This window comes from Bison bison, unplaced genomic scaffold (genome assembly GCF_000754665.1).
Source record: "Bison bison bison isolate TAMUID 2011002044 unplaced genomic scaffold, Bison_UMD1.0 scf7180017864148, whole genome shotgun sequence".
NCBI lineage: Eukaryota > Metazoa > Chordata > Mammalia > Artiodactyla > Bovidae > Bison > Bison bison.
Window position 1 is genome coordinate 7,466,195 of NW_011494720.1, and position 11,938 is coordinate 7,478,132.

General features: G+C 51.3%; 1 protein-coding gene across 1 annotated transcript in view; it reads left to right on the forward strand.

The window, feature by feature from the left end:
• Positions 1 to 11,938, forward strand: part of SYNJ2 (synaptojanin 2) — a 113,760-nt gene that overhangs the window by 63,624 nt on the left and 38,198 nt on the right. The window contains 3 exon segments of the mRNA XM_010840875.1: positions 102 to 185; positions 7,473 to 7,534; positions 10,403 to 10,499. Coding sequence (XP_010839177.1) covers positions 102 to 185; positions 7,473 to 7,534; positions 10,403 to 10,499 — 243 coding nt within the window.

An 11,938-nucleotide genomic window follows, 5' to 3' on the forward strand; every position in this document is an offset into this window, starting at 1 on the left:
GGGGAAAGGTAGGGTCTCAGCAGCCGGATCCCGTTACCCGGCCCCGGGACGTTCGCTTTCATTGAAGAATACCTTTCCCCTTCTGTCTCCCTGCGGTGCAGACAATTTACATGGATGATGGCGTGTCCTCTTTTGTCCAAATCCGAGGCTCCGTTCCGCTGTTCTGGGAGCAGCCAGGGCTTCAGGTAAGTGATGAGAAAGCCTGTCTCTGTGTGTCTGTCTGTCCTTGTTCACCTGCTCTTGCACACCGCTGTGGGCTGCTTCTTCTCATCGTGTTTCTTTCCTGGCACAGTTTCAGGTCTTTCTCCCCAGCCCAGCTGGATTGAGCTGAGCTGTCAGTGTGTGTGCACATGTGCATGTGAGCGTTGCACGTGTGTGTGGTGTTGTACACAGAGACACACGCGTTGTGTGATTTCCCACCTCGAGCTCCCTGATGACACTGGTGAGATGGGAGGTCTCTGGGGGTAAGTGGACCACGTCGTGTGATTGCAGTTCCCTTTGCTCAGACCCCACTTCGGTGCGTTGAAAATGTGGCCTCTGATGTCTTTTGAGACCTGTGACCCTCCTGGAAAGCTTTGAAAGGTTTGGGGGGCCCTAGTGGCCGTGCGGCAGGTCTGGTGTTTGGAGGTGCCTGTTCCCGGACCACCTGAGAACTGCACACTGGTTTCTCGTGATTTCTAAAAATACCCCTTGCTGTCCCACGTGGGGCTCTGGCCGGTGCCAGGGCTGTTTGGCCTTCTGTCTCCTGGGAAGTGTTCAGGGTATGAGGCCAAGTACACATTTGTCATCAACCGAACAGCACGCAGCCCCATTGAGGGAGTTCCTACCCAGGAGGGTCTTGGCCATGTCCTCCTGGACCTTCCTCCCTGGCCAGAGGGGATGTAGGTGCCCTCACAAGACCCCTGTGCCCGGCTTCCATCGCTTTGGCCCTTCTTCCCGAGGGCTCGAGGCCCAGGGCCACCTGCCAGATCCTTGGGAGTGTTTGACACGCCGGGTCTCACCGCCCTTGACCTGACTTGGCCTCAGCTGTGGGCACCTTGTCCTCACGCAGTTGGCAGCTGTGGAAAGGAAGCTTGTCCGCCCTTCGGGGAGACAGGTGGGCAGATGTCTTACGTGGGCTCTGAGTTCTACGGAAAAAGCTCTGAGAACGTTCAGTTTCTCCAACAGAAAGGAACACCTAAGACGCGTGCAGCAGCTTGTGGCATTAAGTGGCTGCAGAGAGAGGCACTCCCGGGGACGGATGGAGTGTTCCCTGGAGCCCATCCCCAGAGAGCTGTGTTTTTAAACAGCTCAGCTGAGATATAATTTACACAGAGAAACCTGGAGAAGCCTGTGAAGCATACAATTCTCTGGGTTTTAGTCCATTTACAGAGTTGTGTAACCATCGCCGTGGTCTAATTTTAGAACACATTCTTCACCGCCAAGAAACCCTGTGCCCATCACCGGTCACTCCCCATCCCCTCCAGCCCTACCCGAGTCCTCGGCAGCCACTCATCTATTTTTTGTCTCTCTAATTTGCCTATTCTAGACATTCTAGAAGGGGTTTTGAAGTTTAATTTTCTTTAGATGTGCAGTTTCCTGGGCGGGGGTGGTTATGGGAGCATCTTAGAGTTTGGGAAGGACCCTTTGGAACTCATCTGTTTTAGCCTCTCACCCAGTTTGGGGTTGCTCTTCCAGGCTTGAGGTCATGATTCAGGATGGCTCCGTCATCATCATCATTGTTACTAGCTAGTTTCTCCTTGCCTTGCACAGTCTGCCTCTGCAGGGGTCGTGCCACACGAAGTCTGCGTCCTCGGACCTTCACGGTCCCCCTTTTTCCACTTCATCTTCTCCAGGACCCTCCTTCATCATCTCTGTCTTGTTTCTAGAACTCGCCATGCTCTGGTCTCTCTCTTCTGAAAACAAAGCTTGTCATTCCCTTCTTTAATTTCGGTCTTCACGTTGAATCCGCAGATGCTCTAGATGCAGCCTGACCCTGCCGTGGAGCAGCCGTGCATCTGTGGACCTTGGCTGGCTCACTTTTCTGCAGCTATAGCACCTCCTGGACTCATGATGCTTGTTAAGGCTCTTCTACAGCCTTCGTGGTTTCTTCAAAATAAGTTTCAAAAGACTTCAGTGTTCATGAATCTTTTGCTAACCTTTGGGTTTGATACCTGTGTTTACCCTCTAAATATTATTCTGCATCAAAGGCAGATGAGGTCCTCTTTGAAGGGGGTTAGCTCTCAAACCCCCTACCTGGACTATCAGTAGCAAGTCTGACGATCAGTCTGGTGGTTTTTTTCCATTTTGAAAAACTCTCACTCCATCTTCACTTAGGTTAGATGAACAGTGCAAAGATTTGGAGGTGAATAGCTTGCATTTTAAGTTGCAGTGTTGCAGCCTCTTACGCTTGCCCCAGGGAGCAGATGAGCCCTGGTTGCGGGGAGTGGTGGGGAGGGGGCGGTATGAGGGTATGGGGGTGTGCAGAGAGGTCTGTGGATGGTGATTTGTCTACACATTTTCACAGGCCCAGGACCTTCATTGCAAACTCCTGGGTCCCGACTGTGTTTCCAGCAACACGTTCCCCTCACATTTCATCTTTGTCATGTCAGCAGGTTGTGCCGTTTATAAAGAGCCATATCGAAAGCTAGTTGCTCTTCCAGTTCAGTCTATTTAGTGATGTTTTTATCTAGGATTCGTTTGAAGACTTTGCTGCTCTTGTTGCTTTAGCGTCTTCTTCCCTGTAAGGTGCACACACAGACAGGTCTTGCACTGGCGGGTCAGGTCTGTGTTTTGAAGCTTCATGTGGCTCAGCCGAGGAGGGAGAAGACCACTCCCCTCTGCGGCTCCCACCGTGCCCACGTCCACCTCCTCCCCGTCAAAGCCTGTTCACCGAGCTCCGGGGCACGCAGCCCTGTGTGCTCTGAGTTGGGTGGTTGTACCTTCCTGTGTTCCAAAGACGATGTGAGATGGATCATACTGCAGCAGTTTTAGAAATAATGACAAGGTTGGGATGAGGAGAAAAAAGTGCTTAAAATGGATGTGAACCGACGCCAGCATGACCCGGTACACGCAGTGCAGACCACGGGCCTTGCACAAAGCTCCTGGGCTCACCAGCAACATCACAGAAAGAAATAAGGTCACAAGACAGCTTATTGTGGTTTAGAGCATAGGTTCTGACGTTATAGGGACCTGGGTTCCAGTTCAGGTTCTGGTTCCCCTACTTAGGAACCATATACTGTTGAGAAGTTATTATCTCAAAAAAAAAAGTGGAGAAACTCTTTCTTGCTAAGCCTTAATTTACGCTTCCGTAAAATGGGGTTGGCTGTACCAGTCTCATAGGGTTATGGAGAGGATTGAATATCATGAAATGTATTAGAATTCAGTACAGTATATAGACTCTAAAAAGTATGAAAAATGGTAGTTGTTAATGTTATTCATAACATAAAATATAGCATCTAAGAGACAGAAGAACTTCCCAGGTGGCTCTGGTAAAGAATCAGCCCGCCGATACTGGGGACACAGGTTCCATCCCTGGGTTGGGTAGATCCTCTGGAAGAAATGGCGACCCACTACCTGTATTCTTGCCTGGGAAATCCCGTGGATGGAGGAGCCTGGCGGGCTACAGTTCACAAGGTTGCAAAGAGTCAGACGCAACTGAGCGACTGAGCACGTACGCAGACAAAAGCCCAAGTTGCATTAGGAGAGGTGTGGCTCTTTGTGCCCTATGAGTCGAGTAGGAGTTTCACACTGAGTCCCCACGGGGATGCTGTGTGGTGTAGAGACAGTGTCCTCACCTCTCTGAGTTCATGTGCAGCGCGAGGACCAGTCTCCGGGCTCTTCCACCACCCAGCCCTCATACACACCCCCGGGGAAGCCGTTTATTCATCCCGCAGGCTCTCATCACACATCTGGTACGTTCAGACACCTGACATCAGAGGTTGCCCCTGCCTTCCGGGAGGCGGGGACAGGTCCTGACGGTGTGGTATGAGCAGAGCCAGGAGAGAGGGCAACTGAGGTCCCCGTGTGCTGGGGTCCAGCCCCGGCTGGTCCAGGGTATTCAAAGCGGGGACGTCGTTGGCGAGGATCAGAATACAATAGCTTCAATTAGATATTAATTAAAGATGTAAAGAGTAATAGAATGAGGATAGCTCAGTAGGAAAATTCAGTGGAGAAAAGAGGCTGAGTAGCTTGGTTTACGCGGGAGACCAATAAAACTTCAAGACAAGAAGCTTGCACCACTTAGGTAGGCCGCAGGCGTCCTTCCGTTCTCCCGAAGGAGAGGAGACACTGAGGCCTCCCCAGTCGGATCTTAGAAGCCCAGGCATAATTAGTAAGCATTGTGGGTTCCGCGCTCCAGATGGAGACTCAGCCAGAATTTGAGAGAGAGAGAGACATGGGGAGACCAGTCTTTCAAGGAACTGATCCCAATTCTTTATTTTCCATGGTCTACTTTTATACACTGAGATGTTATTCAAAAGTCACACGGGGTCAGCAGTCCTGACTTTTATCAAAGTCAGGTGCTTCATACAAATGTATACGGAGGTCTTAGGGATGTTACATCATCTTCTGGCCAGGGGGCCTGCTGACAATTTATGACCCTCTCCTTGTGACAGCGGTCAGTCAACCAGGACATTTATTTCTCCAGGGGTGATTATTCTTGAAACAGACGCCACCTTCCGAAAGTACCAGATAAAGTTACATTCCTATAGGGTGAGGGTGTAGTGGGTTTTAATTAAGGAAAGAATTTACTTAGCCTAAGGTCCAACGTGATTAATATCAAAGGTTAATACTTATTTCTTCTATATATTCATTAATGTGTGTAAGGGCAGGGGATGTGGAGACTTAGCAACAAACATTGGCTCAACAAATGAAAAACCCTCACCAATACAATTTCTAATCAGCCCATTATACTTATACTAATAGTTTTCTAACTTTTCTAAGGAACCTGTTTTTAGAAGGTTTAAAGCATCTCGTGCCTCTCACGGTTGGGAGGCTGTGAGCAATCACATGTGGCCGGACAAGCCTGTCAGGCAGGCCAGAGAACCTTCAGAGGAGTTTGTAGGTTAAAACATTCTTGTCACGCCCAGGAGTTTTTATTAACTGGAGCTCTAGGTTAACTCCTTCTCCGAAAGAGGTTGTGGGGGACAGCCCCCCGTAAAGTCAGAGGTGTAGGTGAGAGCACAAAGTAGTAAAGTAGGCAGGCTCTGGTTATGGGGGTAGATGCTCGAGGATTTCCAGGGGGACTCCTGAGGCTCGATCCCGCCTTTGCGTATGTCGAGCCTCCTTCCTCATGACCTTTGCCACGGGCGGAGTGCCTGACTCTGGCCCCCAACACCTGTGCTGCGGGGGTGGGCGTCTGAACTGACTCGGGAAGGGTGGGGTGGGGTCACCCCGGCCAGGAAGGCAGAGGGGACCACGACGCAGATGCTGCAACCCCTGCGTCAGACCACATCCAGGAACTGTGCTGGCTCGGCCACCTACAGCTCGGCCAGGGGGACAAGTTCGTGGGGAGAGGTGTGGCTGGAGAAGCCAGCTAGGTCCTGATGAACACGGGCTTTGTATGTTACACTGAGAAGTTTGAATTTTGCCTCAGTGGTGCCCAAAGTGCTGCATGTTGAAACTACTGGGCACTCATAAAATTCCTGGTGCTCAGGGCGTGTGCTATCCCCATTATATCACGACGGGTGGGAGCAGCCATGCATGCTGTTTTAAAGATGCTTAGATGGCTCCAATGTGCAGAAGGCTTGGGAACCACTCAAGGTTATGGTGGTAAACCAGCTTTTCTGGGGCCAGGAGGGAGAAGTTTGGAGTTGTTGCTTTTGCCCATTTTTGTGGTATAAATACTCCCATCATGGCTGATTTAAGGCCAACACCTTAGCCGTGGAGCTGGGACACACCATGGCTTGTGAAGATAAAGGTAAAGCCACCAGGTAGGATGATGGCAAGGATCCAGACCACAGAGGCTGGCATCTTTAACTAGGGGAGGGGCGGGGAGATGTTCAGAGATGCCCTTTGTGGCTCTGGGACCCTCTCAGGAGCTGGTAGACACTCCATGTCCACCCAGCCAGGCGTTATTCTTCCATCCACTTCCTCAGGCTCAGCCTGGAGCGTTTAGGATCGCACCTCTGGCTTTAGAGACCAAAAGGGAATGGTCGGTCACGCGTCCAGTTGGCTGGGGGAGGACGGTGGGCAAAGGAGGAAGAGGGAGACTAAAAAAAGCAGCGAGGTCAGTTCCTGTGTGCGGGGCCAGCCGTGGTTTCATTCCAGCCCTGCCCGAAGCTGCTCCCTGTGGCTCTGACCCACAGCGGCCTCAGGACTAAGTGACATCAGAGAGGAGAGCTGCAGGTCAGTGTCCGAGCCGGGCATGGGCAGGGCCCGGCATGGGGAGGCCGGATGTGAGGCTTTGGGCAGCCGGACTAAAGGGTTGTCCAGGTGACAGAGGAAGGGTGACCTTCCAGAGAGCGTCCCAGGCCCGCTTCTGCCCAAGGACCACGTCCTCAGATAGTCCATCCCGCTGGGAGCCCACAGTGTCCCTTTGCCCCTCCTCCGGGATGTTACTTCAATCACCTGTGCAAGGTGTTCCTCAGTTTCTCTGTTTAGTATGTCTTACTTTTCAACCAAGAAGCGATTTACGGGAGACACTTTGCAACCATGCAAATATCCTGCTCCTCGTCAAACTCCCTTAAGATGTATGGGTCAATGGATGATTTTTGCCGAACAGTTTTTTCCCGGGATGGTTATAAGGCGATGATTTCCCATCACTCCTTCTGTGTTTATTGGTTGGTATTTGCTGTAAAAACCCTCCCTTCTCCCCATCCCTGTTCCCCATCCAGCTAGCCGTCTCACCAGGCGGCCACCGCCCTTTCCACCTGCCCGCATCCATCTATCCATCCAGTCATCCACCCAGCCAGCATGCTCGCCTCTGTAGAGATTCCTGGATTCCTGTTCTCTTCATCAGGTTATAATCCACTACTATCCTTAACACTGTTCCGTGTCAGGTTGTCCTAGATTTGTCCAGCTGCAGAGGCCCTCAGCCAATAGCAACACGTAGTTTCAAGTTTGCGTTTTAAGCTGCCGGTGTGAAGTAAGTAGTTCTAGACAGTAAGGCAGATTCATTTGCGGGTAGTTATGGCAGCTCAGATTTGAGGGGCAGTCAAGGTTCCTGGCCTCGCAAAAGAGGCTGGAGGCTGGTTTCTCTCTCCCGGTTGGCTGGGCCACACCTCTGCCCCATGGAAGTGTTTGTGAATCCAACCTGGGCCTCGTGGTCTGTCTTCTGTGGATGAGTCCAGCTGGCATGGTCCATGTGGCACTTAGGAGAGGGCCACAGCAGAGCCGGACTCGGGTTCAGGGTCTGGCCATCCTGAGCTGTAAACAGACCACGGAGGGGCCGTGGGGCTCCTGCTCTGGCCTGGCTTGTGGTGGAGGGCGAATGGGAAGGCGATCGCATCCTGGGCCGGAGGAATCACCAGCGTCATCTCTCTTTGATTTAGGTTGGCTCCCATCATCTGAGACTCAGCAGAGGCCTGGAGGCCAGTGCCCCTGCCTTCGACAGGTAGGGCCGTCAAGTCCATCCTTCCTCCTGTCAGACAGTGGGATGGGGGGCCAGGGAGTGGCCAGAAGGGGGAGACCCCAAATGTGCACTCTGAATCTGCCTTTCACTCTGGTTCTTTCTGCCAAAAGGCAGTTTACAAAATGAAATTTTTCCCTTGCTCTCAGGTTTCCCTGCAGGTTCATTTAATAAACTGCTCAGGTAAAACTTTGCAGTTATTTTATCCATTCCTTCTGCAGTGACGCTTTTATCTATTTGTCCTAGTTAATAAGGGATCATCTAAACTATAGGGTATTTCCAAGCCAGTTTCCTTTTGTTTTTGAAGTTAAATATTCCCAGGCTTTACAAAGTCATGGTATAGAAAGGTATAAGGGAAAAGGCAGAAGTGCCCTAGCTCACAATTCCCACTGTTAGCTTTTATGTGTCATTCTAGAAGAAATTCTGGTTCAGTTCAGTTGCTCAGTCATGTCTGGCTCTTTGTGACCCCATGGACAGCAGCACCCCAGGCTTCCCTGTCCGTCACCAGGTCCCGGAGCTTGCTCAGACTCGCGTCCGTCGAGTCGGTGGTGCCATCCAGCCGTCTCGTCCTCTGTCGCCCCTTCTCAACTCTGGGTCATACATAGTTAATTGTTTAAAGCACTGATTGAGTCATTGCACGCTTCCTATTTTTCAGCTAGCTTAAGAAAAGCCATCACTAACCTAAACTCTTGGTAATCTGTACTTGAAAGTTATTAGCTTCTTAAAATATATGTTGTTTTTACTCTGAATGCTAATTTTAAAATGATCTTAATGGCTATAAAAATAATTTTCAAAGTAATTTTTTAAGTGTTCTAATCATGCTACCTGAAGCTTCATTTGGACTTTAAATTTGCTTGCAGCCTTCTTCTTGACCTTAAAATCGGTAACACCATCCCACCTGTGTCCCTCAGTTGGTGTATTACTACTCACCTGAGCAGGCCCTGCTCTGACTCCACATGTCAGACCTCAGGCCAGGACGCACCTTCTGTGGGCAGGAGGAACCACAGAGCCTGGAGTAGTCAGGCCATGCATGTCCTGTTCTTCCAGCACCCCCTCCCCCCCCGGGGCTGCCTGGCTCCAGGGACGGGGTGCAGCCTGCCAGCTTGTGGGGAGGCTTTGATCGCCTAGATCTGATCCAGCCCTGCATCTTCCCAGGGGAGAGACTGAAACAAGGCAGGGTTGCTAGGACCATGGCCCTGGGAGAATTCCTCCCCACGGAGGCAGAAGCCCATCTGAAGATGAGCAGGCAGGCTTATTGTCAACCGTCTGCAGAGCAGCATAGACTGCCCACTTTCAAATCCTTGTTCTTTTCTGCAGTGTTTTCCTTCAGAGCTAGTAAGACAGGTTTTTTGTGTCCACCCCCCGCCCCCAGCCTTTATGGGGCCAAAATGGTTCTTTTGTGATAATTGACTTTAAAATATTCCATTTACGAGAGAAACGTTATTGCAGACACGGGGAAAATGCAAAACTGTTTAAAGAAGAAAAGAATCTAAAAGCGCATAAAATTCCACCACTTTTAACATTGTCCTGTGTTGTCTTCCAGTTTTTTCTAGTTTCAGACGTAAAGATTGCATTACTAAATCAGTTTTACGTCTGTTTTTTGCATTATGTCTCCCTATTTTTTTAAAAAGCTACATTTAGCTATTCTAACATTGATGAAAGTAAAAGAGGAGAGTGAAGAAGTTGGCTTAAAGCTCAACATTCAGAAAACGAAGATCATGGCATCCGGTCCCATCACTTCATGGGAAATAGATGGGGAAACAGTGTCAGACTTTATTTTTTTCAGGCTCCAAAATCACTGCAGATGGTGACTGCAGCCGTGAAATTAAAAGGCGCTTACTCCTTGGAAGGAAAGTTATGACCAACCTAGATAGCATATTCAAAAGCAGAGACATTACTTTGCCAACAAAGGTCCGTCTAGTCAAGGCTATAGTTTTTCCTGTGGTCATGTATAGATGTGAGAGTTGGACTGTGAAGAAAGCTGAGCGCTGAAGAATTGATGCTTTTGAACTGTGGTGTTGGAGAAGACTCTTGAGAGTCCCTTGGACTGCAAGGAGATCCAACCAGTCCATCCTAAAGGAGATCAGTCCTTCCAATGTGCCCACCTCATGGGAAGAGTTGACTCATTGGAAAAGACTCTGATGCTGGGAGGGATTGGGGGCAGGAGGAGAAGGGGACGACAGAGGATGAGATGGCTGGATGGCATCACCGACTCGATGGACATGAGTTTGGGTAAACTCCGGGAGTTGGTGATGGACAGGGAGGCCTGGCGTGCTGCGATTCATGGGGTCGCAAAGAGTTGGACACGACTGAGCAACTGAACTGAACATTATTAAAATTATAATTACTTTTCAATAGCTGGTGGTAAGAATATTGGAGTCTCCCCCTACTATTTCAATATATGTGTAATAGTCTCTGATATGCAAAGAATTTTCCTAAAGATGGAAATTTTCTTATAACCTTCTTGCTGAGGTTAAACATCATGAAATGCAGTACTTAGATGAAAAGACTGGGCCCCGAGGTTGATGGCTCCCCTACTGGTTTTTCTAGATTTGAGAAACTACCAGGTGAACTAGGTTAACTTTGGAGTTATGCACATTGCGTTTATGAGGCTCTGTTCATGAGAGGCAGGTTAGCAGTTCTGGATTTACGGGGGGACTGTATAGAAGTCCAGCGTATCCTTGTCTGACGCCACACGTGTTCGGAAGTCTGATCTGCTGTTCCTGTCGGCCGCTGCCTTTCCTGGGGCCAGCTCACCCTAGACCGCTAGTGCCCAGCTGGTGCCCTCGAGGGCGGGGTCGTCAGTGTGTGTCCCAGGGGCAGGGCATCACAGACTGCCCTGCTCTGTTGCAGGCATATGGTGCTTCTGAAGGAGCAGTACGGGAAGCAGGTGGTCGTGAACCTGCTGGGCAGCAGAGGCGGAGAGGAGGTGCTCAACAGAGCCTTTAAGGTAACTGGCTCCCTGCCCTGGGGCGAGGCCAAGAGAAGGGGAGGGGGGGCCTGCTCTGGGTGGGCTTCCCTGGGGACTGGAGACAGTGGCCTGCTCGCCCCATCTTTGAAGAGACTTTTTTCCATCAGAGCTTCAGCATTAAGTGATCTGGGCTCCTGATGAATGAAGTTTACTTTTCATGAAGCCGTGTTTGGGTGAATTTGCTCAGAATGAGAACAGAGCGTCTCCTAGCTCCAGCTGCCTTTTCTCCCCGCTGGGTCATTGAGGACTCAGCACGGCCAGGCCTTTCCCCACCTCTCTTGGACAAACATACACATGTGTGCATGCATACATGCACGCATACATGTATGTTTGGGCTCCACCCCATGCATCCCTGACCCCTCAGGGGGCTGGGGTCCCCTGCTCACTCGTCGGGCGGGCCCAGCCACTAGTCCACACCTCCTGGCAAGTCCACACGAACACCCGAAGGACACTTGTACCTAAGTAGCTCTTCAGAGCCCCTGCTGGGTTTAACGCGAGCAGCCTAACATAATTTCCTCCTGTGAACTTGGAGCCTTCGAGTCGTCATCCAGCCTTGTTTGGGCTGCCCCCCACCCCGCCCTGCCCGAAGCTGCTCACTGTCCCCAGCTCTCTGTGGACTCCCCTTGGCTTTTGGCACATATTCCCCGCCCTGGGAAGATGCAGCGAGAAGCCCTGGATGGGGAGGGGGGCCGTGAGCAAAAGGCTCCACCCACCTCCAAGCATCTCTCCCGATTCCCAGTGCCCCCATGCGCATTCAGTCTTCTCTGGACCGAGTGGGCTATGGGCCTACACAGTCCTTTCAGCCCGTGTCCCCTGCTGGATGGGAAAGGAAAAAACCCTGTGGTTGTTCAGAGCTCAGGGAAGCCCCTTATGGAGAGTGTGAGCTTCCCGTCACTTCACAGGAAGCGTGTCCCCCGTGGTCCTGGCCCCTGGCCAGTGGAAGCTGAATCCACGGGGTGCGCGTTTACCGCTGTTTGGGGAAGCCCCGTGCTTGCAGCAGACTTTCTGGTGGCCAGTTTCACTTGGCCAGACCTGCTTTTCCTGTTTGGTTTGTTGCTATAGGCAACAAGCTTGACAAGTATCTCCCTTCCCATCCATCTTGGCAGCAGTGTTGGCAGCTTATTTTAAGAAAAAAGAAGGGGGGGAAACCCTCAAGAACCTTCTCCCCTTTGTGCCTCGATTTTGGGGAGAAGGTGTTCTTAGCTGCCCCAGCAGCTGGTGGACCCCCGGGCCAGAATGGCAGACAGCCGACCTGGGGCCCAATGCAGGAGGCCAGGCTTCTGGGCAGGGAGGGGGTGAGAGCCAGACACTACCTGGAGAGCCTGGGTCATGGTCCCCGCTGGAGTCACATCAAAGAAGCTCCCTCAGCCCGTCGGCTCCACCACGCTGAGGTCCACGCACCGGCACCAGGCCGGTGG